Source organism: Elephas maximus, chromosome 16 (genome assembly GCF_024166365.1).
Source record: "Elephas maximus indicus isolate mEleMax1 chromosome 16, mEleMax1 primary haplotype, whole genome shotgun sequence".
Lineage (NCBI taxonomy): Eukaryota > Metazoa > Chordata > Mammalia > Proboscidea > Elephantidae > Elephas > Elephas maximus.
The window spans coordinates 16,320,012-16,344,447 of record NC_064834.1 but is presented as its reverse complement, the minus strand read 5'-3'; the positions used below and the strand labels follow the sequence as shown (position 1 = coordinate 16,344,447).

General features: G+C 52.6%; 1 protein-coding gene across 2 annotated transcripts in view; it reads left to right on the top strand.

Moving 5' to 3' along the window:
• Positions 1–2,184: 2,184 nt before the first annotated feature.
• SLC29A3 (solute carrier family 29 member 3) overlaps positions 2,185–24,436 on the top strand; it is a 52,444-nt gene continuing 30,192 nt past the window's right edge. The window contains exons 1-2 of one of the 2 annotated variants that reach the window (XM_049855809.1): positions 2,185–2,269; positions 6,630–6,928. In XM_049855809.1, the coding sequence (XP_049711766.1) occupies position 2,269; positions 6,630–6,928 (300 nt within the window). In that variant the 5' untranslated portion in view covers positions 2,185–2,268. Of the gene's footprint in view, positions 2,270–6,629; positions 6,929–24,436 lie in introns of those variants that run through there. The other variant, XM_049855810.1, reaches the window with a different exon arrangement.

The following is a 24,436-nucleotide window of genomic DNA, read 5'->3' as shown; positions in this document are numbered from 1 at the left end:
TTTGGGTTCTCACGATTTCTCTGTGAATGAAGGGCATTTTCTTAGTGTACATAAGTGTGAATAGGAACATCTTAGGAAAGAAACATGGCTGGTGGTATTGGTCTGCATATAACATAATCTAAACGGAAACAGCAAGCTTGCTGAGCAAATGCTGATTCCAGACAAGTCTCCTGTCCTCCCCCCACAACCAGATACTGCCCCAAACCCTGCTCCTGCAGCCCTGCAACTCCCTCCTGCCCACCACCTTCCCAGCCGTCAAATGGATTCTGACTCAGTGACAGAATAGAACTGCCCCCATAGGGTTTTCTAGCCTGTAATCTTTATGGGAGCAGATAGCCAAGTCTTTCTCCCCCAGAGCCACTAGGAGGGTTCAAACCACCAACCTTTCAGTTAGCAGCAGAGCGCTTAACCATTGGACCACCAGGGCTCCCTTAGCTTCCCAGTAAGGCCCAGGTATTCTGGGTTGGGATATTGCAAACTGCACTGAACCCAGTTAAGGAGGCCAGGATGAGGGCTGGTATAGTTTAGGCTTTAGAAGAGTAAGATGAAAATAAAAACTTTGCAAATGAGGGTCTGTTTCTCACAGGTCTGCTGAACAAATAAGTCAGACCTTGCAGCCAAGTGGCTTCAGGCTCCAGTCCATCATCCTGAGCCTGCAGGGTGACATCCAGATGCCCAGTCTGGCTCTTGGGAGCCATCCGATCTCACACAGCCCTCCCCCACGGACATGCCAGGGTTCTCACACCTCCAGGCCTTTGCTGCAGCCGCTTTTGCCTCCTGGAACACAGTCTCAGCTATTAGCTTCTCAATGGGGTAAGCACAGCCTTTAGGATTCCACTTTAGGATCACCTCTTCTGAGAAATCTTCCTCCCCCATTCACTCCCTTCACCCACCTCCATGCCCTGAGGAGGGGCTGCTCACGGAAGAGAAAACCAGGGACAACTTTAAAGTCAGACAGACAGTCCTGGGGTCAAATCCAGGCTCCTCCATTGTGTGACCATGGGCCAGCTACTTAACTTTACAGAGCCTTCTCCTCTATAAAATACAGGTAATAGGGGCATGGGGTTGCAGTGTGGGCGAATGAGATAGCAGAGAGAGAGTGCCTGCTGAGGCTGGTTGCCCACCTGCTCCTCCCTGCCCTTTGTACACAGGCCTGCGGTGCTGTACTTGCTTACCTGTGCCTGCAACGAGGCCCCAGCCCTTTGCATGTGTGGGCCCATTGCAGGGCCTGACACGCAGTAGGTCTGCTTAATGAGTGGACAGCTGAGCCTCACCATGAACCGAGGCTGCCATTTGACCTGCTCAGAGAGCAGCACCCAGCATGGAGCTCACCCTTGCAGGGTGGGTGGGCTCGTGGGCAGGGCCTTGAGAATCAGATCTGGCTTTACACGCAAGCTGCATCGCGGCGGCCCCGTGTAAACGGGGCCATGTGACTGTTAATGAGACAGGGGATGTAAAGGGCACAGCCCAGGGGAAGGGTTGGATAAAGGTGGTGCCCTTAGTCTGTAAGCTGAAGTGAAGGTCTGGTGGCTGGTGGGATGGGGGTGTTCCTGAAACCTTTCCCTCACCACCTCCTCCAGCTGTGTGTTCTGTGCACTCAGCCACTATGCCAGCCGGGCAGTAAGTGTCTTGAAGGCAGTGACAAGAAGGCACTGACCTGGCACACGGGTGCTGGTCTGAATCTGTGAGCAAAGGCTGGGTGGCTTGGGACAGCTAAGGCTCTGGGGCAGGTAGTGGTGGGTGGGTGGGGGCAGGTGGTGGTGGGTGGGTGGGACCAGGAGGGGGCCAGGGAGGAGTGCGGCGGCATTTAAAGGCAGACTTCTGCCGGGTCTAGGGAGAGGACGAATGCTCTTCTGCGTCCTAAGGAGCACTCCTCTGGCTCTGGGAGCAAATGGGACCGCCCGAGACAATGGGGTCCGGTCCAAGGTGGAGGTGGAGGGGGCGGCAGCTGGGAGACCTGGCTCACCGCGCACTCTAAGGCGACAAAGTGACCTTGGCCAGTTCATTCCACCGATCAGCGCCTCACTTTCTCCACCTGTGAACCTGGGCGAATGTATCCAGCCCAGCCCTGGAGCGGGAGCGCAGGGAGGAGACAAAGGAGAGTTTGCAAACGGGAAGCGAGGACTGGGCGGCCCGGGGCGGCCCGGGGCGGGGCGGGGCGGGCGGCCGGGGCGGGCTGGGAGGCGGAGCCGGGCCCGCGGCCTCGCCTGGACCCCAAGTTGCAGTGGCCGCGGGCCCGGGAGGCTGCGGTGGCGGCGGCTTGGCGACAGTAAGTGCGGGCCGTGGGCGGGCGGCCGGCTGGGGCCCGCGGGGGGCGCCGGGCTTGGCCCACCGACACCTCTTCCGGCTCCTTGCCGCGCCCTGGGCTCGCGCTCGCGATGGCCGCCCTCCCAGGCCCTCCTGGGCGCTGCTGCGGCTTTCGGGCCCCCAGGCCCCTCCGGTTTGGGACCCTTCTGTATCCCCTTCTCAGCGGCCCTCTTCTTCCTCCTTGCTCTCTACCTCCCCCCAGCTCTGCCTGTCTCCCCCTTTTTGTGGTCTCCGTCTCTCCCCGCCAGCGTCTCTGTGCGCCTGTGCCCTGTGAGTTTCCTGACGCTGGACCTCACTGCCTGGATGTCGGGGGCCTGGGTATCCAGAAGGTGGCCGACGTGTTTGTACAAATTGGGGCTCCCGAGGCTGGGGGTGTCCACAACCCCAAAGCAGATTCTGACATGGCCTTTGGGCGGTGCCCTGTGCTTCTCAGCCTGCATTCCCATAGGTTAGCTTCCCATCCCCATTTCACAGGTGAGGAAATTGAGGCAGGGAGAGGAGATGGACTTAGCCAGAGTCGGAAACTGCCTTGGAACCAGCACCCAGGTTTCCCAGCCCAGATGGGGTTCTGCCCTGGCCTGAGGCCCTACAAGCCTCTGTCTTTTTTTAGTGCAGGGGCTGCCCCTTGCCCTGGCTGCCACACAGGGAGGGAGGAAGGCCAAGCTGGCAGCTCCTGCAAGTGTTTTGAGGAACACACACCAGGTCCCAGCAACCTATCCTGAAGGAAGCTCAGGCTCTTAACTTTCTTTTTTAATCCAAAAGTCAGTAGCTAGCTTTTATAAACAGTAATAAGGCTTTGCTCACTCCAATGCCCTGGCTTGTGACCCGGGTTAGAGAAAATTCCTGGCTTCTCCTTCAGAAGCTCGGTCAAGCCTGAGTGGTCCTCAACAAATAGACACCAGGAGCTGAGACTGGGCCCTGGCCAAGTGTGGGCTGAGTGGCCCACCGTGGGCTGCACACCCACCCCGGTAGCCAGGGTATCTGGAAAGAATCACTTGTCCACTCTGTATTGTCCTGCGTGGATCAGAATTACTTTTTACATTTTAGGTTACTAATTTAAAAAATCGTGTGTGTGTTGTGATGTCTGTTAGTCAGAGCTGGGCTCCTTGTGAATGAAGGCTAGGGAAGGACTCTTCTCAACCAGGGGAGTTTAAATAGACTTGCTGACTTGGGCACTGGGACCTGGGCATCCAGCAGCCTCCCGCCTGCCTGCTCCTGGGTACATACTGCCCCAGCAGGTGAGAATATCCTGGCCGTAGGGTGTCTGTCCATTCAGCAGACATGGATGAAGGGCCTCTGCCCCTGCTCACAGCGCAGTGGCTGTGCGGCCTTCAGAAAGGAGGCCTGTACTAGGAGCTAGAAGGCCAGGGTTCAGATTTCCAGCTCACGTCTAGAATCTCAGGGAGGCCGAGGAGGCTGGCGTGGCCTTAGACTGCTCGGCTGTCGAATTTCAGTCTTGCCATTTGGTAGCTGTATGATCTTGGGCAGGTTACTCACCTTTCTGAGCTTCAGACCCCTCATCTGTGAAATGGGTTTTAGAGTTGTATCTGCCAGCATAGTGGTTAAGTGCTACAGGTGCTAACCTAAAGGTTGGCAGTACGAATCCACCAGGTGCTCCTTGGAAACTCTGTGGGGCAGTTCTACTCTGTCCCATAGGGTCACTATGAGTCGGAATCGACTTGATGGCAGTGGGTTTGGCTTTTGTTTTTTTCTACCAGACTGTTGTCAGGCCCAAGTGCTAGCCACAAATCTTGATATGCATGAGTGCCAGATTTCACTTTAGCTGTTGGTAATACTTACTGAGTGAACATGGGACAAATCAAGGGCCTTCAAAGCCTCAGTCTTTGCATCTGCCACAACCCATTGCTGTCGACTTAATTCTGACTCATAGCGACCCTGTAGGACAGGGTGAACTGCCCCCACAGGGTTTCCAAGGCTGTAATCTTTACGAAAGCAGACTGCCACATCTTCCTCCCACAGATCGATGGGTGTTTCAAACTGCCAACCTTCTAGTTAGCAGCTGAGTGCTTTAACCACTGTGCCACCAGGGCCCCTAGCATCTGCCAGAAGGGGGCAGTCATTCCTGCCCTGTCTACTGCCAAGGGCTACCATGAGGCTGTCCTGAGAGAGTGGACAAAGCTCTGTGCCCACTCTGCCTGGCTAATGCTCAGAGCTGAGGCTTAGCCTCCTATGTGAGCCCCGGTGCCTTTATTGATTGATTTATTGACTAGGGAGGAAGCTTATGTAGAAGGGACTACAGTGTCCCATCCTCAGCATTATGGAAATATTCACCATTTATCAAGCTGCTGCCACATTGTGGGTGCTATTTAGACCGTAGAAGTAGACATGCTACCTTGCAGCCAAATTCAGCAGCCAGCCAGCCAAGCCAGGTGACAAGCCCAGGATGCCGGGGAAGATGCTGACGTTCGTTCGACAGCTGCTACTTCGGAGCAGGCCTTGCCGGCCAGTTGCAGTTGTAAAAAGGCTTCCCTAGGTTTTTGTTAGTTGCCACCGAGGTTGCTCTGACTCATGGCAACGCCACGTACCACAGAGCAAAATGTTGCCTGGTCCTACGCCATCCTTACGACCATGGGTATGTTCGACTCCGTTACTGAACCACTATCGTTGGTGTGCTCAAGTCCATTGTTGTGGCCACTGTGTATTTTGAGTGTTTTCCAACCTAGGGGACTTGTCTTCCAGCACTGTATTGAACAGTATTCTATTGTGATCTACAGGGTTTTCATTTACTAGTTTTTAGAAGTAGATCACCAGCCTTTACTTCCTAGTCAGTTTTAGTCTGGAAGGTCCACTGAAACTGTCCACTATGGGTGACCCTCCTGGTATTTGAAATACAGTGGCATAGCTTCCAACATCATAGCAACACGTGAGCCACCACAGTACAACAAACTGACAGATGGGTAGTAGTCCCTATGTTTACAGATGGGGAAACCAAGGCTCAGAAGCATGATGACTTCCCCAAGGTCATGGCTGGCAATCTGGCAGCCCAGAATCTTCCATTTGTCTTAGTTGCTGCTATGGGTTGGGAGCGACTCTCTCCTAATGTGATGAACAGAGGCAGGGACCCAGGCAAGAGCAGCAAACCAGGCTCAGCCATTTACCTGTAAGCTTCTACTCTTTGGGCCTCAGTTTCCCCACAAATGAAATGAGGGAGTAGACTATCACAGGTCACAAGTTGGCCTTCTGGAAGCAGCATTTGATGCAAAGGGAGTTTTAAATTATGATTTAATTTGAATGCCATAATTTTTATTTTTGTTTATACTGTTAATTTTATTTTTTGAACACGTAATAAGTCATGTGGCTCAAAATTCAAAAGGTACAAAAATGTGCAGTGAAGTTCCCTCCCTCCCTGTCCCCAGCCCCCTCCAGACTCGGCCACTTTTTAGAAATTTCTTATATATTCTTCCAAAGATATTCTGTTCATATAAAAATAAATGTGTGTGTATGGGTATGCTCCTCCCCCTTTTTATGCAAATAGTAGCATATTCTACACGCTGTCTTGGTCCTTGCTTTTCTCATATAAAGTAGAAAAGAATTTAGGGATTATTCTTTGTCTGTTCACTAACAGCCCTGACTCTTTTTTCTGCGGCATAGAAATGTGAATGCCTTTAGGCCAGATTGCCTTTCTGAACTGATTGCCATAGGCCCCTCTGTGCTGCATTGCTTATGCCCAGCCTGTCCACATTTGTGTGTTAGCTAGGTAGCCCCAGGGGCGGATTATCCAATAGGCAAAGTAAGCATGGTGCTTACCTTGCTTACCAGATCATCCATGGTGAATAATTTCACTTTTTTTTTTACACATCAAAGATTCTGCTTCTAGGTATGGCTGGCATCTGTCTCTCTCCCAGCCCCACAGCACCTTCCTACAGAATCAAAGCCTCTTTTCAAATTTACAATCCCTGACAGGAATGGATTACCCAGGAAGCAAGGTTAGTATGGGCTTACTTGTGCTACTTCCTAATCTGCAGTGAACAATTTCACATGTTTTTCACCGCATCAAATTTCACCATGTGGAATTGTTCACTACAGGTTAGGAAGTAAGCACAAGTAAGCCCATACTTACCTTGCTTATTGGGTCATCTGCCCCTGGTAGCCCCTGAGCGGGGGTGGGGGTGGTCTCCGAGGTCACTTACAGCTCTGACATCCATCCTTCTCTGCATCCGACTTCTGTCTTTCTCCCCGTTCCTTAAACCTGAAGCTCCCAGCCGGGCTGATCTTATAGACCCGGGGTGGGCGAGTCCTCAGCTGTCCCTAGACTCAGCTGCTGCTCAGCGTTCTGTCTCTTTCTCTTCCCACTCCAATAGTGGCCATTGTCTCAGAGGACAGCTTTCATCACAGTGCAAACTCCACCTACAGAACCAGAAGCAGCTCTCTACTAGCTGACCAGGAGGCACTGCTGGAGAAGCTGCTGGACAGCCCGCCGTCTGGCCTGCAGAGGCCTGAGGACCGCTTCAATGGCACCTACATCATCTTCTTCAGCTTGGGCATTGGCTCCATGCTGCCATGGAACTTCTTTGTCACTGCCAAGGAATACTGGATGTTCAAATTCCACAACTCCTCTAGCTCAGCCACACAGGGGGCCGCCGTGGGCTCAGACATCCTGGTAAGGGCGTGTTCCTCCCAGGGGGCTGTGGGAGCAAGCAGCCTGGGTGAGCGAAGGGGGAAGCTTTACTTGGGATGCACCATTCCAGGGAGGTTTGCAGCGTGCTAGGAATACAGCTGTGGATTAGGAAGCTGTGTGGAGTTTAGTCAAAAGAGTTCTATTCAGTCCTAAGCCATGCCTTGTATTATGTATGAGTCTCGTGCTTAGTGTGGCGGGCAAGATGGAGCTGGATAAGGCCCAATTCCAGCCTTCAGGTTGCTTAGTTTTTAACTGGGAAGAAACTGCAAATGATAATTCTATGTAACAAAGTACAATACACCCAAGAATTCAGAGTCCATGCCTCCAGGGGTTTGAAGTCAAGAGTGGATTTAGTAGCATGAATTATGAAGCAGTGGCTAAAACAAAGTGGAAGGTCATTTTTCTCTCACATTCAAGTCTGGAGGAGGCAGCCTAAGGCTGGTGCCGTATTCTACGGTATCAGAAACCTAGTTGCTCCACCATGTCTGGATTCTATTCCCAAGGTCACCCCATAATCTAAGACGGCTGCTGGAGCTCCAGCCATTACACCAGTAGGAAGAAGGGGGGAGTGGAGGAAATGCCCCTTGCCTGTAAGAACACTTCCTGAAAGTAACACACACTGCTTCTGTTTACATAGCATTGGTCAGAGCTCAAGTCATGTGACCACATGTGCTGCAAAGGAGGCTGGGAAATGTAGTCTTTATTCCAGAGAACCCATAAAACCACAAACCAAACCCGTTGACATCGAGTCGGGTCCAACTCATAGCGACCCTGTAGGACAGAGGAGAACTGCCCCATAGAGTTTCCAAGGAGCACCTGGTGAATTTGAACTGCCAACCTTTTGGCTAGCAGCTGTAGCACTTAACCACTACGCCACCAGGGTTTCCAGAGAACCCATATATTCAGCTAAAATGGTAGATTCTGTAGTTATGAAAAAGGACCCCTGGTGGTGCAGTGGTTAAGTGCTTGGCTGCTCACTGAAAGGTTGGTGGTTCAAACCCACCACCTGTTCTGTGGGAGAAAGATGTTCTGTAAATACTTACAGCCTCGGAAACCCTATAGGGCAGTTCTGCTCTGTCCTACAGGGTCGCTATGAGTTGGGATTGACTCGATGGCAGTGGGTTTGGTGTTTTCGTGTGGTTATAAAGAAGGGGAAAGAGTCTTGTCATGGAGGAGGGAACCCTTGAAGGAGGGGGGATTTGAAGAACAAGGAGGAGACATTCCATGTGGAAGAAAGAGCCTGGGCAAAGGCGTGACGGGAAGAACAGTCCGGCACGGACGAGCAGCAGCGAGGCGCTCAGTTTTACCGTGTCAGGGGTACATGTAAGAGAGAAGTCAGGTTGGAGCTTGTCGCCTGGACCTTGAATGCCTGGGTGAGGAGTCTGAATTGTTTTTGGCTGGCACTGGCACTAAACCCCCTCCAAGTGCTGCTCCCTTTCCGGGGTGACTTCTCCTTCTGGGTCACTTTTTGCAGCTGATGTTGGCCATGTCTGCCCTCACTGGTTTCCCCATAGGCAGGGAAAACAGTAATTTCTGAAGGCTTCTCAGGGTAGGGGGTTACCAGGTGCCTGACCACACCCCCTCTCCTCCAGGGGTGCCCTCAGGGACAAGGTAGACCCCAGCCATACCCCTCCCACTAGCCTGGGGGCTCACCACCTCTCTCTGAAAGCACCTTTGAAGGAAAATCAGAGTGGCCTAAAACGTACCAACCCAGGAACCAGCCCAGGGATCCTGAGTGGATTAGCCTGAGCTAGGGTGTGGGTGTTGGTATTTTTTAAGACCCCCATCCAACCCCACCCCCATGATTCTGATCCCCACTGAGGGCCTGTTTCGACCTACCCAGGAGGAGATGGAGCAGTGGGGTATAAACCTTCTCGGCAGCTGAAGAGCTGTTATGGGAATGTAGATTCCATGGCAATTAACAGCAACAATGGTGTAGAAGGTTAGAGCCTCAGGGTGCTGTCCACTCCAGGAGCTTGTTAGAAACGCAGAGTCTCAGGCTCCGGCAGCCCTCCTGAACCTGCCTGGTGACAGGATCCTCAGGTGATGGACGGCCACGGTGGACTAGAGCAGCACTAGCTAGAGTTTCTGGAAACAGATGGGCTGGGCTCCAACCCTGCCTCTCTTGCTCTGTGACCGCCCTACTGCCTCGTTTCCAGACACGTAGAATGAGAATAATAGTACCACCAACTTCTTAGGGTTGTCGTCGGGAGGAAATGAATTAATATGTGCAAAAAGCGCTTCGCGCCGTGTCTGGCACCACTATAACAAGTGCTTTGTAAGGATTATCGTCATTAGCATTTGGGAGTCTGGGCAGCACAGGGATGGGCCCACACTTTTGAACCGCTGGCGGCCCTGGTGTGTTTCTAAGGCGCCAGGCTTAGCTGGGTGCTTTAGGTCTGTTTTTTTTTTCCCAGCGACTCGAGCATCCCAGCTTTCTGTTGGCCTCGGTAAACCACCTGGCCCGCTGGGCTTCCTCCAGGACACCCTCTGCTGGTTCCAGCCAGCGTCCAGCTGTGGGTGGCCCAGGCCTGGATTTTGTGCACCTGGTCCTGCCCCCCCGCCCCCCTACCCAGTGCCAGGAGCAGGCTGCCTGCGGGAGGGGCGGGAGCAGGCCGGTCGCCCTCACACAGTGGACCTTTGGCGGAGCTGCTGTCTCGCCTAGGCGATCCCAACCCAGCTGCAGGCACTTAGCATTCCAGGCCCTGCTCCGATGCTTTATTACTCTTTTCCAAGTGCTGGCAGGTGCGGCTGTAGTACCTGCGGCTGCCCGGAGCTCCTGGCTCTTGGCATCAGAGATGAGAGACCTGTCACCCCTCGATTCATGGGCCGGCTTTGGGAAGTAAGCATGCTGAGGCGTTTCTGCATTTTGTGGACCATTTTTCTTTGCCTAATTCCTCATTTCTGCCACCACGCCCCCAGTTCTTTCCCCCTCTCTTCCTGATTTCCCTTTGCGAGGTATCTGGTCTCCCCTGTCGCCTGAGGGCCATGCTAGGGTGGGTAAGGAAGTCCAGTGGGTCTGTCTCTACCTACCACCTGCAACTCAGTTAGCTGTGGGCCTGGATGTTTGGCTTTTTCCTGTATTTTCCTTTTAATGGGGAATTACCATTTGGTGAAGAATTTGACCCAGTAGAAATGTTTGCACAGATAACCCTCCCCCCGCCCCATTATGTCGCTTTCAAGGTCACCTCCCCTCCCGGGCGCAGTTCCTTTTGGCTGGACAATTATTTTTTTGCAGGGAGGGCAGGCGGTGGGAACTGGAATGGTTCAGCAGGAATGTATCACTTCCTGCTAGCCCTGCCTTCTCTTCTCTGTTCTCTGGAATAAGAACTTCGAATAAACCCACCACATGTCTGTGGGCCCAGGGCCAAAAGAAACTAGAGCATAAACGAGGAAGAAGTGATACAAGAAGGTGGTACGGGGGGAAGCCACAACGGCCACCGTTTCCTGTGTACAACCTGGGCCCACCAGGCTGGGAGGGTTGTTATGCATTGTCTCTCATTAACCTTGCAAGGCAGGTCTTATTCACCCTATTTTTTTCAGACAAGAAGCCAGATGCTCAGAGAGGTAAAGGAACCTGCCTGAGATCACGCAGCTATAGGGAATTCCATGAAGAAATTAGGTGGATAGATGGCTGCAAATCTGGTCATACTCAGAGTGGTATATAGGAGACTGTTGTGGAGACCGGCCATCCCACCCCACACCAGGACTCTACGAGATGCCGCCATTCTTGCTGAGAGCCTGCCCTTGGTCCTGGCCTCTTTTTCTAGCCTGGAACCCCGGCCATCTTAGCTCTACCCCTGGGCACTGGATGCAGCTGTCAGGGTCCCTGCTCCCTTCCCCACCCCACCTCTGTAGCCTGAGGTCCCAGTGTCCCAGCACCTGCCTCCCAGGTCCTCCCCTGCACCTGTAGCTGTAACCCATCCCACTTCCTCTCAGGTCTTCTCACCTTCCCTTCAGCCTCTCCTGCACACCTGTACTAGGGCCCGGGACAATAGCCAGACAAGCCCCCTTTCTGCCGCAGAATGGGGGTGACTGTACCTACTCCTGGTCGTTCCCTGCTGCGAGACCTCCATGGCCCCCTCCCCACACATTCCTCCCATGCTCCTTGGCCTGCCCAGGAGCTCCTCTCTGAGGAGGCAGCAGGACATGACTAGAATGTAGGTGGGACCTACAGTTTGACTTGGTGTCAGCAAAGTAGGGACCCAGGCCTGGGTATCGAACACTGCCCTTGCCTACCCTGAGACCACTAGGGGCACCAACAAGTCAGTCCCAGGGAGTCAGAAAGCAGGCGAAAGCACCTCTTAGTCTTGGGACCCTTGTCCAACTCCGTTCTTCTGAGCCCCCTCCACACAGCTCATGGGTCCTGAAGGCCCATGTTGGGGTGGCATGCTCTCAGCGCTTTGCATGCATGCCTCTTAACCCCACAGCACCCTTGGAAGGCAGGTACTGTTCCTATCCACGACAAGAATGCCCATTTCACAGATAAGGATGCTGCCCCAGTTGACTGTTAGCTCTTTGGGGGCAGTGATTGCAGCTCTCTTACTGTGTGTTCCTGTGCCCCCAGCACACCTAGCACGGCGCCCAGCACATAGAAGTATGCTATTAATATTTGACATATTACTTATTGTATGGCTGGTGAGGAAAGCTCCTTCACCTCCATCAAAGGGAGCAGACACTGATCTACGGGTCACAGTGGCTACCACTTAAGGGGTTGTGATCTGTCTGGTGGCTTAGCACCAATATGAAGTAGGATTCCTACCATAGGGAAGGAAGCTAGCTTGGCCGGTTCAGCAGGAAAGGGCTTGAGGCTCTTCCTCCCCTTATTTACATCACCAGTGTCACCCTTGGAGCTGGTTCAGCCCCTGAGTGCCCCAAGAATGCAGGATGGCATGACTTGGGAGCTGTATTTATGATCAAAGGGAAGATACCTCACCTTGCTAGGAAGGGTTAAAAGCAACCAGGATCAACTGGTTTAAAGAAGAGGAAGTTGGAGGATGGATTATCAGAGGTCTTGGCAATGATCGGCCAGCTTTACCAAGCCCATGCCTTGCAGCCCATACCCACCCCTCTTTGACCTACCGCCTTACTTCACCTACATGATGACCTGGTGAGTTAGGTACTTTCATCTCCAACTTCCAGATGAGGAAATTGAGGCTCAAAGAGGCTAGGCCACTGACCCAAGGTAATTTGCTGGTAAGTGACAGGACTAGGATTTGGACCAACATGGAGGTCAGCAGAGCCCAGGCTTGTGACCAGCCTGCTCTATGGCCTGTCCTTTGCCTTGGTGCTTCTCAGCCCGGATGGCACATTTGAATCACCTGGGGAGCAACTTTAGAATCTTCTGCCTGCCCCACACCACCCCAGATTCTGATTCAGCCTGCGGTGGGGCCTGAGTACAGGCGTTTTTAAGCTTCCCTAGATGAGGCTTACACAGTCAAGAATGCCTTAGCGTAGTCAATAAAACACAGGTAAACATCTTTCTGGTATACTCTGTTTTCAGCCAGGATCCATCTGACATCAGCAATGATATCCCTGGTTCCACATCCTCTTCTAAATCCGGCTTGGATTTCTGGCAGTTCCCTGCTGTTGTAATGCTGAGACCGCTTTTGAATGATCTTCAGCAAAATTTTGCTTGCATGTGGTATTAACGATATTGTTCGATAATTTCTGCATTCGGTTGGATCACCTTTCTTGGGAATAGACATATATATGGATCTCTTCCAATCAGTTGGCCAGGTAGCTGTCTTCCAAGTTTCTTGGCATAGATGAGTGAGCACTGGCAGTTGTCTGTCGATGTACTGCTGCAACCGTTTTTTGAATTATCTTCAGCAAAATTTTACTTGCATGTGATATTAATAATATTGTCCGATAATTTCCACATTCTGTTGGATCACTTCTTTGAAATGAGCATAAATATGGATCTCTTCCACTTGGTTGGCCAGGTATCTGTCTTCCAAATTCTGTGGCATAGTCAAGTGAGCTCTTCCAGTGTCGCATCCATTTGTTGAAACGTCTCAATTTGTATTCTGCCAATTCCTGGAGCTTTGTTTTTCACCAGTGACTTTAGTACAACTTGGACTTCTTCCTTCAGTACCATTGGTTCTTGATCATATGCTGCCTTCTGAAATGACTGAATGTCAACTGACCAGTTCCTTTTGGTATAGTGACCCTATGTATTCCTTCCATCTTCTTTTGATGCCTCCTGTATCATTCAGTACTTTGCCCATAGAATCCTTCAGTATTGCAACTCGAGGCTTGAATCCTTTCTTCAGCTGTTACGCTTTGAAATCTATTCAGCTCTCTTCCTTCATCGTTTCTTCCATTCACTTTAGCTACTCAACATTTAAAAGCAAGTTTCAGAGTCTCTTCTGACATCCATTTTGGCCTTTTTTATCTTTTTAATGACCTCTGTGTCTCTTGTGGACTTGTTTAAATTTTCTGTAGCAACTTGTAATTTGAAAAACCCTGCTCTATCTGTTTGCCTCTAACCTCACCGCCATCCCACAAGGACGCACCATGTCCTCATTCTGCAGAGCAGGAAAGTAGAGACAATAGTAACTTACTGATGCCACACGGACACCAGGATGAGGGGGAAGGGGCTAGAGGGAAGGGGCTGCAACCCAGCTGTATTTGAGTCAGCTTCAGATTTCCTGGGGCACTGGGCAAAAACCCAGTTTCCTAGGCCTGGCCCTGCTACCTCCCAAGGTGAGGCCTGAGCACTTTGTCAGGTGGTCTTGCCATGGCCAGCTGATGGAGTAGAGACCCAGGAACCTCCCATCTGTGCCACACTGCTGCTGCTTGAGAAGCTTGTACCCTTCTGGGTATAGCAGGTTTTTTTTTTTTTTTTTAATTTATTGTGCTATAAGTGAAAGTTTACAAATCCAGTCAGTCTCTCACACAAAAACTTACACACACCTTGCTATGCACTCCTAGCTGCTCTCCCCCTAATGAGACAGCAGACCTCTCCCCTCCACCCTGTATCCCCCGTGTCCGTTCAGCCAGCTTCTGTCCCCCTCTGTCTTCTCACCTGGCCTCTGGACAGGAGCTGCCCATATAGCCTCATGTGTCTACTTGTGCCGAGAAGCCCCCTCCTCGCCAGTTTCGTTTTCTGTCTTATCGTCCAGGCCAAGCCCTGTCTGGTGAGTTGGTGTGGCAGGTTGTCAATGCTCCTATAGGCTGAATCTCACTGCAACCCCCACCAAACCACTCGCTGTCAGGTCAACTCTGGCTCATGATGACCCCATGTGTGTCAGAGTAAAATGTGCTCCATAGGATTTTCAGGGGCTTTTTGGAAGTAGATCACCAGGCCTTTCTTCTGAGGCACCTCTGAGCGGACTAAAACCTCCAACCTTTTGAAGAGCAGTTGAGCCCATTACCTGTTTGCACCATATCACAGCCCAGATCTCTCCAAATCCAAGAGATGTGTAGACTCCACTTGGCAACCCACTTTTGAAGAGTCAGATTCCAAACACTGGTGCTAAGTGAGTGGAATATCCGTCATGAACCCAGAACAGGATGGAGGTGGCCATCTGGGCAGGGCGAGGCTGGGCAGGAGGGGGTCAGGTTCCTGCCCCAAGGTGTGAGTGAGCGGTCTCCAGGCAGAGAAGAAGGCCAGCCTCCCAGCTGCCCAGTCACTCGGGCTGGCAAGGTTGGCTGCCCTAAACGATTTTTTAGAATCAGAACCAAAAGTGAGTCATTTTTTTTTATTCCCTTATCCACCCTCTGATTCTAACTGCAGACCCAGCCAGCGTGCCGTTCCTGATAAATACACCTGTGATGGCTTTTTCTTTTGCTTTTAGCTCTTGAGCATCCTACAGAGGGAGAGAAAAAAACCCAACCTGAAGTGCTGTCAGTCAATGCTTTTGGCTACCTTGACTTCTCTAATTCTCTTTTTATTTTCTCCCTGTACACTCACAGCCTCCTCTCCCCCGCACAGTGTGCCCTCACCCTCCTGGGCCATCGATCGCTCCCTCTCTGCCTTCGATTTTATTTCTTCTCTCGCACGTCCTTAGAATCCAGAGGCGATTTCCCCGACAAATTGGAACATGGCCTGGGCCTTAAGTGCTCAAGCGTCTCTTTAACATGATTGATCATCACAAGTATCCAGAGAGCATAACCCAAATTAGAGTCTTTACACCAAGAAGCCCAGTGCCTCTGTTACCGTGAGTCATTATCCTGGAAGGCCTGTGGTGGTGGCAATGCCTGGGGGCCCCGGCCAGCCTCTTGCCATTCCAGGATCTGGTGTGTCTGCCCGCCTGTGGCAGCCTGTGGTTTCCACCCACGTGGGCCTCCAAAGAAAAGCAGCCTCCCCATGGGGAGATGGCTGTAGGAGGAAGTGTCTGCCGGGTCCGGCTAAGGACTCCCTTTTCCTGGTGGTTCCCTCCTATGGAGAGTGACTGGAGGACCCCATGCCTCCTCCCCCGTCCCAAGGCCATGTTCCTTGTCCTTTGCCCCCAGCCTTGTGACACTGATGCCTGCGGGGGCTGCAGAAGCCACTCCAGTCAGGCGAGGGTTATGCGGGTAGGTGGGGAGGTTTCATGGAAGGCCCTCTTCCTCCTCACCCTGGCCACGAGGCAGAGATCAGGCAGCAGCAGAAGGAGGACAGGCTGCTCTCCCCCAACCCCATCAGAGCCCAGGAGCCCTTGGGCATGGATGTGCCGGGCCTCTTCCCCCAACCCCATCAGAGCCCAGGAGCCCTTGGGCATGGATGTGCCGGGCCTCTTCCCCCAACCCCATCAGAGCCCAGGAGCCCTTGGGCATGGATGTGCCGGGCCTCTTCCCCCAACCCCATCAGAGCCCAGGAGCCCTTGGGCATGGATGTGCCGGGCCTCTTCCCCCAACCCCATCAGAGCCCAGGAGCCCTTGGGCATGGATGTGCCGGGCCTCTTCCCCCAACCCCATCAGAGCCCAGGAGCCCTTGGGCATGAATGTGCCGGGCCTCTTCCCCCAACCCCATCAGAGCCCAGGAGCCCTTGGGCATGAATGTGCCGGGCCTCTTCCCCCAACCCCATCAGAGCCCAGGAGCCCTTGGGCATGAATGTGCCGGGCCTCTTCCCCCAACCCCATCAGAGCCCAGGAGCCCTTGGGCATGAATGTGCCGGGCCTCTTCCCCCAACCCCATCAGAGCCCAGGAGCCCTTGGGCATGAATGTGCCGGGCCTCTTCCCCCAACCCCATCAGAGCCCAGGAGCCCTTGGGCATGGATGTGCCGGGCCTCCTTCTCTGATCCTTCTCTCACCGTCTGTTCTGAGCCATTTCTTTACCCATTACGGGTCCAGCCTGAGGGTGCATGAAAACCAAACCCGTTGCTGTGGAGTCGATTCTGACTCATGGTGACCTCACGTGTGCAGAGTAGAACTATGCTCCGTAAGGTTTTCGATGGCTGTGACCTTTTGGAAGTAGATGGCCAGGCTTTTCTTCTGAGGGACCTCTGAGTGAACTTGAACGGCCAATCTTTTGGTTAGTAGCAGGGCACTTAACCTTTTGCACCACCCAGGGACTCTTCAGGGCATATGGGGAAATAAAAAAGAACAAAAATCACAGGGACTATCTTGTCCTTGTTAGAGAGCCTGAGGAAGGGGTGACAGAGGAGGGGATATAAGGGGTGACGGAGATAATGTCTCTGTTTTCCGTGCCTGGTGATGTGTGGTGGAAAGGCCCTGGGCTTTAGGAGAGCTGGTTCTGACTCTGCCTTAGACTTGCTGGTGACTTGGGTACATTTCCTTCTTTAAGAAATGAGGTTAGATCAGGGCTCTGCAAACTTTGTATGCAAAGGGCCAGACAGTAAATATTTTAGGCTTTGTGGGCCTTAGATCTCTGTGGCAACTGCTCGCCTCTGCCAGGGTAGCATGACAGTAGCCACAGACAGCATGTAAGCGAGTGAGCTTGGCTCATTGGGTGCCAGGATTTAGAACAACAGGTGGTGACCCAGATTTGGCCTGGGGCAGGAGTTTGCCGAGTCGGGACTAGGTGCCCTTGTAGCTCTTCCCAGCAGTGGTGTTCCATGAGGACCCTGCCCTGCTTTAAGTCCCTAGTGGTGCAAATGCTTAACACTCTCAGCTGCTAACCAAAAGGTTGAGATTTGAATCCACCCAGATGCTCCTTGGAAGAATGGCCTAGAGATCTACTTCTAAAAAATCAGGCCTTGGATACCCTATGGAGCACAATCCTACAGTGGCACACACGGGGTCACCATGAGTTGGAGTCTGGCACTGGTAATGATACCCCATTTTAGTTTTCTTTGTAGCACTTGTCACTACCTGATATGTTATCCATTTGTCTGTTTATGTGTTTACTGACCACCTCCTCTACGAGACCCTTAGTTCCACGAAGGCAGGGAACTACGGCTAAGTCTCCTGTGTTGAGAATATTTACTGAACTCAATAAATATTGGCAGAGTGATGAATTAATCTGTGTTTGTAGAGGGCCTATCATGCTGGACCGGAGGGAAGGGAGAGAAGGGGAGACTGGTTATCCCAGGACTCTGCACTTTTGCCTAGCACCCAGGAAGTTTATAAGCCTTTCGTGGAGTCACCCACCAGGCTAACCCTGTTTCCCTGCCCAGTTAACGGGACACTACACTCCCAGCCTGAACACATAGGGGTACCCTTTATTTCCCTCTGTCCTTCCACCTCCACATTCAGTCCATAGGTAAGCCCTGTCAATTCTGGAAGTAAATCCCTCTAATTCTCTTTTCCATGCCTGTTGCCCTGGTCTAAGCCTCTCTGGCAGCCCGGCTTCCATCACGCCCCCTCCAGTCTATGCTCCGTGGAACCCACAGAAGTGATCTCTTTAAGACACAAAATGGGAGGCCACCCACTGTGCCAAATCAGGGCACAGCTCTGGAGACAGGTGGCTGGATTTGAGCTGTGGTGACCTTGGGAGAGTTACCTAACCCCTCTGAGCCTCAGATTCCTCGTCTGGAAAATGAATCTTCCCTCAAAGGGCAGCCGTGAGCATCGAGGGAATCAGTACGTGAAGTGCGCTTACAGCAGCAGAGCACGGGGTTGTTGTTGTTAGTTGTCGTTGAGTCGATACAACTCCCGGCCACCCCGTGTGTGCAGAGTAGAGTTGCTGCAGAGTGTTTTCAAGGCTGTGATCTTTCAGAAGCAGAGGGCCAGGTCTGTCTTCTGAGGTGCTTCTGAGTAGGCTCAAACCACCAACCTTTGGGCTAGCAGTCGAGCGCGTAACCATTTGGGCCACCCAAGGACTCCTTGGAGCGTGGGAAGGATTCAGGAATTGTGCACTGCTACCAAGTTTCTCAACTAGTTAAAATCCTGCAGTGGCTTCCCTTTAAGATCCAAACTTCGACCCTACCTGAATGCCCTGCCTTGTCTTCCCGGGTTAACCTGGTTTTTAGTTGCTTGATCACACAAAGTTCATTCCTGCCTCAGAGGCAAACATATGCTGTTCCCTCCATCCAGAATGCCTTTCCCTTCACTCCTCACACAACTGACTTTGTGGGTCTCTGCCCAAACGTCTCTTGGCTCCTCTAAGAGGCCCCTTCTCCTTCTCTCTACCTTTGCTAACATAGATCTTCCCTACAAGTCTCTATTTCAGCCCCCCGTTTGGATTTTCTTTTTACTGCAATTATCATGACTTGCAGAGCCCTGGTGGCACAGTGGTTAAGAGCTATGGCTGCTAACCAAAAGGTCGGCAGTACAAATCCACCAGCTGCTCCTTGGAAACCCTGCGGGGCAGTTCTACTCTGTCCTATGGGGTCACTATGAGTTGGAATCGACTTGACGGCAATGTGTTTTTTTTTTTTTTTTCTTGCTATGTACTCATTTTTTGCCTGCCTTTTCCACTAGACCAGGGACATCTGTCTTGCTCATCCTGGCATCCCCAGCCTCTAACAAGTGTTGGACACATATAATGTGCTCAGCTGTTATTTGTTGAGTAAGGAATGCACTATAGGAGGTCAACTGCCTTTAACGTCTATTGAGTGAGTAAATGAATGGATAAATAAATGAATGGCCACTATCACCTGCTTCTTGTCCTCCACTCCTTGCACTCACTCTTGGCCGGTGATTCCCTCTATGCATAGCACCAGGTATATCGTTTGCTATTCAGAAGCCTTCTATAAAAAAAAAAAAAACCCTAAAAAAAAAACACTGCCATCGAGTCGATTCCGACTCATAGTGACCCTATTGGACAGAGTAGAACTGTCCCATAGAGTTTCCAAGGAGCACCTGGTGGATTTGAACTGCCGACCTTTTGGTTAGCAGCCGTAGCGCTTAACCACTATGCCACCAGGGTTTCTCCATAGCCCCCTAGTACCTTCTAAAATAAAAACCCTCCTTCAGCCCAGTACCTGAGACCGGCCCTTAATCTCCCCTCCCAGCCTCTCTTACCTCCATGTGTGCCTTCATTTAACCAAAGAGGAGCCCCCCAAGGTATCTTGGAAAAGGACCAAAAGAGAGGGGACAGTGTGTGGAGGAGCCCAGGGGAGGGGCAGGAAGGGAAAACTTCATGGAGAAAAGGGCATGACAGCTTGAGAGGCAGATGAGCTTTGGACACATGGGTCCAGCCTGGAGTTGGGGAGGTGTAGGGGGTGACCAGGCCAGGCCCGCCAACAGCTTGGGCAAAGGCGTGACGGTGGGCTGCCTGGGGGGTGGGGCAGTGGTCACTTTTTTGTGTCTGGAGCCCTGGGTGGTTATGACAAGTCTTGGGAGATTGGGCTGGGATGACTGTGTGGAGTGGAAATGGGAGCCACAGGCAAGTGTGGAGATGGGGGGGTCAGCACATGGACTGAGCCTTGAGGTGAGGATGGAAGGATGAGCCACGGGGCCTTGGAGGAGCTGCTTGAGGACTCCCCTCTCGAAGGGTTTTTTTTTTTTTTGTATGCCTGAAAATGTTTTTATCTATTTTTTTAAATTGTACTTTAGATGAAGGTTAACAGAACAAACTAGTTTCTCAACAAACAGTGCACATATTGTTTTATGACATTGGTTAACAGCCCCACGACATGTCAACACTCTCCCTTCTCAGTCTTGGGTTCCCTGTTACCAGCTTTCCTGTCCCCTGTTGCCTTCTAGTCCTTGCCCCTTTAGTTCCATGTTGTTTTATGGGCCTGTCCAATCTTTGCCTGACGGGTAAAACTAAGGAGTGACTTCATTACTAAGCTGAAAGGGTGTCCAGGGGCCATACTCTCAGGCTTTCTCCATTCTCTGTCAGGCCAGCAAATCTGGTCTTTCTTTTTGAGTTATAATTTTGTTTTATATTTTTTTCTAGGTCTGTCCAGGACCCTTTCTTGTGATCCCTGTCAGAGCAGTCAGTGGTGGTAGCCGGGCACCATCTAGTTGTACTAGACTCAGTCTGGTGGAGGCTGTGGTAGATGTGATCCATTAGTCCTTTGGACTAACCTTTCCTTTGTATCTTTAGTTTTCTTCATTTTTCCTTGCTCTTGAAGGGGTGAGACCATGGAGTATCCTAGATGGCTGCTCACAGACTTTTAAGACCCCAGACGCTCCTCACCAAAATAGAATGTAGAACATATTCTTTATAAACTATGATATGCCAGTTGAGCTATCCCGAGACCATGGTCCCCATAGCCCTCAGCCCAGCAATTCGGTCCCTCAGGGAGTTTGGATGTGTCTGTGGAGCTGCCATGACCTTGCCTTGTACAGGTTGTGCTGGGTTTCCCAGTATCGTGTACTGTCTTACCCTTCTCGAAGGGTTTTGATTTGAGGCACCTGGAGTTTAGGCTCAGCAGGCCGCCTGGTAGTGGTGTCCTGCAGGCAGTGGAAATTGGTCTGAAAGCAGGTACTGGTGTGGAGTGGGGTCATCAAAGCCAGTGGTGGTGAGCATCCCGGGAAGGAGCTGTAGCAGAAGGAGGGGTGGAACTGAGGATGGAGCTCAGGAGGCACCTTGTCCGGGTGGCAGAGAGCCAGAGGGGGATAAGCTGATGAGGAGAAAAGCAGAGGGTAGCCTGAGGGGCATGAGGACTGAGACCAGGCCTTGGTTATGAGGAGGGGGGCTGCTGAGAGGACACTGGGGACCCTTGGAGGGAGTGTTTCCCCAGCCAGGCTGGGAGGCATCACAGCGTAAGCCGTTGGGGCACAGACTGCATCTTCAGCGAGTGTGGCATCTAAGGGAAGGAGCAGCCTGGTGCTGGAGGCAGCAAACTTGGCTTTCTAGCCTGAGGGAGAACTGAATGACCCTCCTGTCTGGTAGTGGGGGAGGAAGGACCAGCAGTGAAGGAAAGAGAAAATGCAGGCAAGAAAGCCGGGTCCTCAGCGGGGCACTGGAGAAGTAGCTTAGGCTGGAGGAAGAGCCCTTTTGCTCCAGAAAGCCTTGTACAGGGCAGAGGGAGGTGGAGAAGAACATTCCAGAAAGCTTCAGGAGCTTTATCTTCTGGCAGGCATTTCAGAGGAGACTTGCATACGGAAATAGAGAGCAGGAGAAGACCTCTGAGTTATGGGGAGCAAGATTTATAGTGAGTGGCCCCTGTGAACACAGGCCTGAGCGTGGCCTGAGAGGCCGAGGAACAGAGGGCGGATGTTGGAGCAGCATGTGTCCTTGTCCTTAGGGTGCCTGCAGGGGTGTGTTTTGTCTGGCCAGCATTCCTCCGGGGCATATCTGCCTGAGTCCCACCCCAGCTTTGCTCTGCCTCCTGGCCCCTGGATGCCCCTCCAAGCCTAGCTGGCCCCTGGGGCAGCCATTGCCCCTCCCACCCTGTTCAGCCAGCCTTCCCAGCTCATCCATGCCCTTGGCCACACACCCATTTCCTTGGGCCAGGACCCCAAACACGGGGCCTTGGGACTCACTGACAGGACATTAGCTATACCCCTTATAGGGGCACCTGCCCTCTGCCCACTTCTTAGCCTGCCCAGGAATGATTCAGGCTGATGCTAAGAGTGAGGGCACATCCCAGCAACTTCCCAGGCCACAGAACTCGGCGATCCAGAGGCAGCAAGTTTGCCATGGCAGACTATTCTTGGCTCCAGCCTGCTTGCTGCTGCTAATTTCATGCCCCTGTGATCCAGGTAACGCTCTGCTGCCTTGAGCTGCCACCCCCAGGCTTGAAGTGCTTTTGCTCGCCCAGCAGGAGCCCAGCTGCCTCTGCTGCCGAGTCCTTGAGGTGGGGGCTGCACAAAGCTGCTCGCACTAGCCACCGGGCGGTGCGGGCTCAGATTCTGCTGCAGCTCATGACTAATTTGCTGCACTTTTTTCCGAGTGCCCAAATGGCGTTCAGGGGAGAGAAAGCTCAACCAGGGCCTGCCGGAGATAAACGGGCTCATTTCAGGGCCTCCCTGCCTTGAAGAAACCTCTTTACCTGGACCCTGAGCCTGGAATTAAATTCTTCCAGAAGAGACGCTTAGCACGGAGCCTCTCAGCGTGGCGGAGGAGAGGAAATGTCCCCCGTCGTAGAATGGGCCTCACATCTGGCCAGCCGGCTGTAGTGGGCTTTTAAATTGCATTTGAAGAGAGCGTCTCCCCTCTTTCCTGGTGTTCCCGAACTGGGCCAGAGTGTTACGGATGAAGATGAGTTTCCTCTTCACCATCGCAAGTGAATTTTAAGTACCCACCCCCCTGTCCACGCCTGAAGAAGCTCGCTCATACTCGCTCGCCATCTTGGGGACCACTGGCGCCTGACACCCCTGGTCAGGCTCTGTCCACAGGCTAGATTTTGAGCCTTCCCCTCACCCCCCACCTCCAGGAGGCTCTGCTGAGGTTCACACAGTTACGAGAAGGCTTGGCCATCTGCCCGGGGCTTCCTGATGATAATGCCCTACTTAGCATGGGCTGTGCTTATCAGCGGGACTGTCTGTCCATTTGGAGAGGCTGACAGAACTAAGTGCTTTTTTTCTTAATCTTCTCATTTTTTGTTTTTAAAGCTACCCAGATGCAAAGGCCTATGGACATGCCCAGGGAGAATGAGCAGTGAGGTTTGAGGAGACAGAGAGGAAAGAAATCAAACCCCACTGTTCGCTGGCCAGGCAGGTCACCTACGCTTAGGGGCTGGGGCGGAGGGAAGATGTTACCTGAGAGAGACGTGTCTCACATTCATGGAACCTCAGACCCTGCAAGCTGGGCCCTGCTTTCTTCAGGGAAGGTGTGTAGGCTTCTGGCCCCAACCACTGGGACATCCTTTGATCCCAGGGACAACGTGTGGTTTCGCACGCCTGTGAGGCAAGCAGCCTCGGCTAGGATGGCTGTTAAGTTTGTGAGGTGATGATAAATCTCTTCCCACCCCATCCTTGCTCTGCCTGATCCGAAGTCCCCACCCCCAGCACTCACCAGGTGCACGCCTCTGTGCAGTTCATCCACCTTTGTTAGCCTCAGGCTCCTCATCTGTAAAATGGGAGCAGTCCCAGCCCTGTCTCTCTCTCACAGGCTGTGGTAAGAGCAAATGGACTGAGGCCTGTGCAGGCCACATGTGAGCTGCTTTGTTCAAATTATCGGAGTTAATGGGTGTCTGCAGTGCTCCCATCTCCTACTCCATTTCCTGGCAGGTGCCTCTGATGATCTCTGACGTCCCCGCTGCCAGAGGCTGGGTGCTGAGTGCACCTCGCCTCCTGAGCCTCAGGTAATTGCAGGTACAGATAACGCTGGGGAGATAGTTGAGAGTAGGGAGATTAGAGGAGACACTCAGCAGAAGAAAGGGCCGTGGATCTCCTGCCTGGCCCAGCCTGCTGAGGCAGAGAAATCAGCCCGGGGAGGCCTCCTCATCTCATAATGCCCTTGCCTGTTGTCTCTGTCTGCCTTCCAGCCCTGCCTTCTTGCTGGATCACCGTCTTTCACCTGTAATTACAAACTGACCCCCGGGCCTGAAGGCTTCACGAGCTGTATAGTATAAACAGGGCTGGCGTGTTGCATGGCCCTGAGGGGCTCCGTTCATATTCTGGTCTACAAGGATGGTGCCCCTGGTAGTTGCGCTGAGCACAGCTGCTTCTGTCATGCACGGGGGCCCCAGGCCATCAGCCTGATGATCATTTCTTCCCTTCACTCCTCTGTGGCTGGAGCTGGCCTTTGGGTTCCTTGTGTTCACCTCTGAGTGGTCACAGGGCACCTGGTGGGATAAATGACAAAGAGCCTTTTGAGGGAGCTCTCAGGAGTCAGACTCAGTGGAGGTGAACTGTGGCATTGCCCTGTGCCACCCCCTGTTGGATGGACAGTCCCCATCGTTTCCGAGAGAGCAGTGCTGTCACGTCCTAACTGCAGTGTATTCATTCCCTGAGTAAAATGGGAGAAGGCAGCTCCAGCACCTTCAGAAGCAAATGAGATGAACCCAGGGAGGAAGTGCCAGGTGCACCTCCTAAAGTGCCTAATCAGGAACTGACCTTGGGGCATCCCTGATGGGTGTTTCTTAGGAAGGTGTTGTCTTTGAGAACAGAGCCTGAGGCCAGGCCTGATGTGCTGGTACTCTGCTAGGGAATGCAGTCCTGCGGAAGTAAGAGTGAGGGGGAGAGGGAAGTGAGGCAGGGATGGAGAGAGAGGACAGACGAGGTGCCCAGGACTGAGCCAGCCACAGGTTTGCGACACA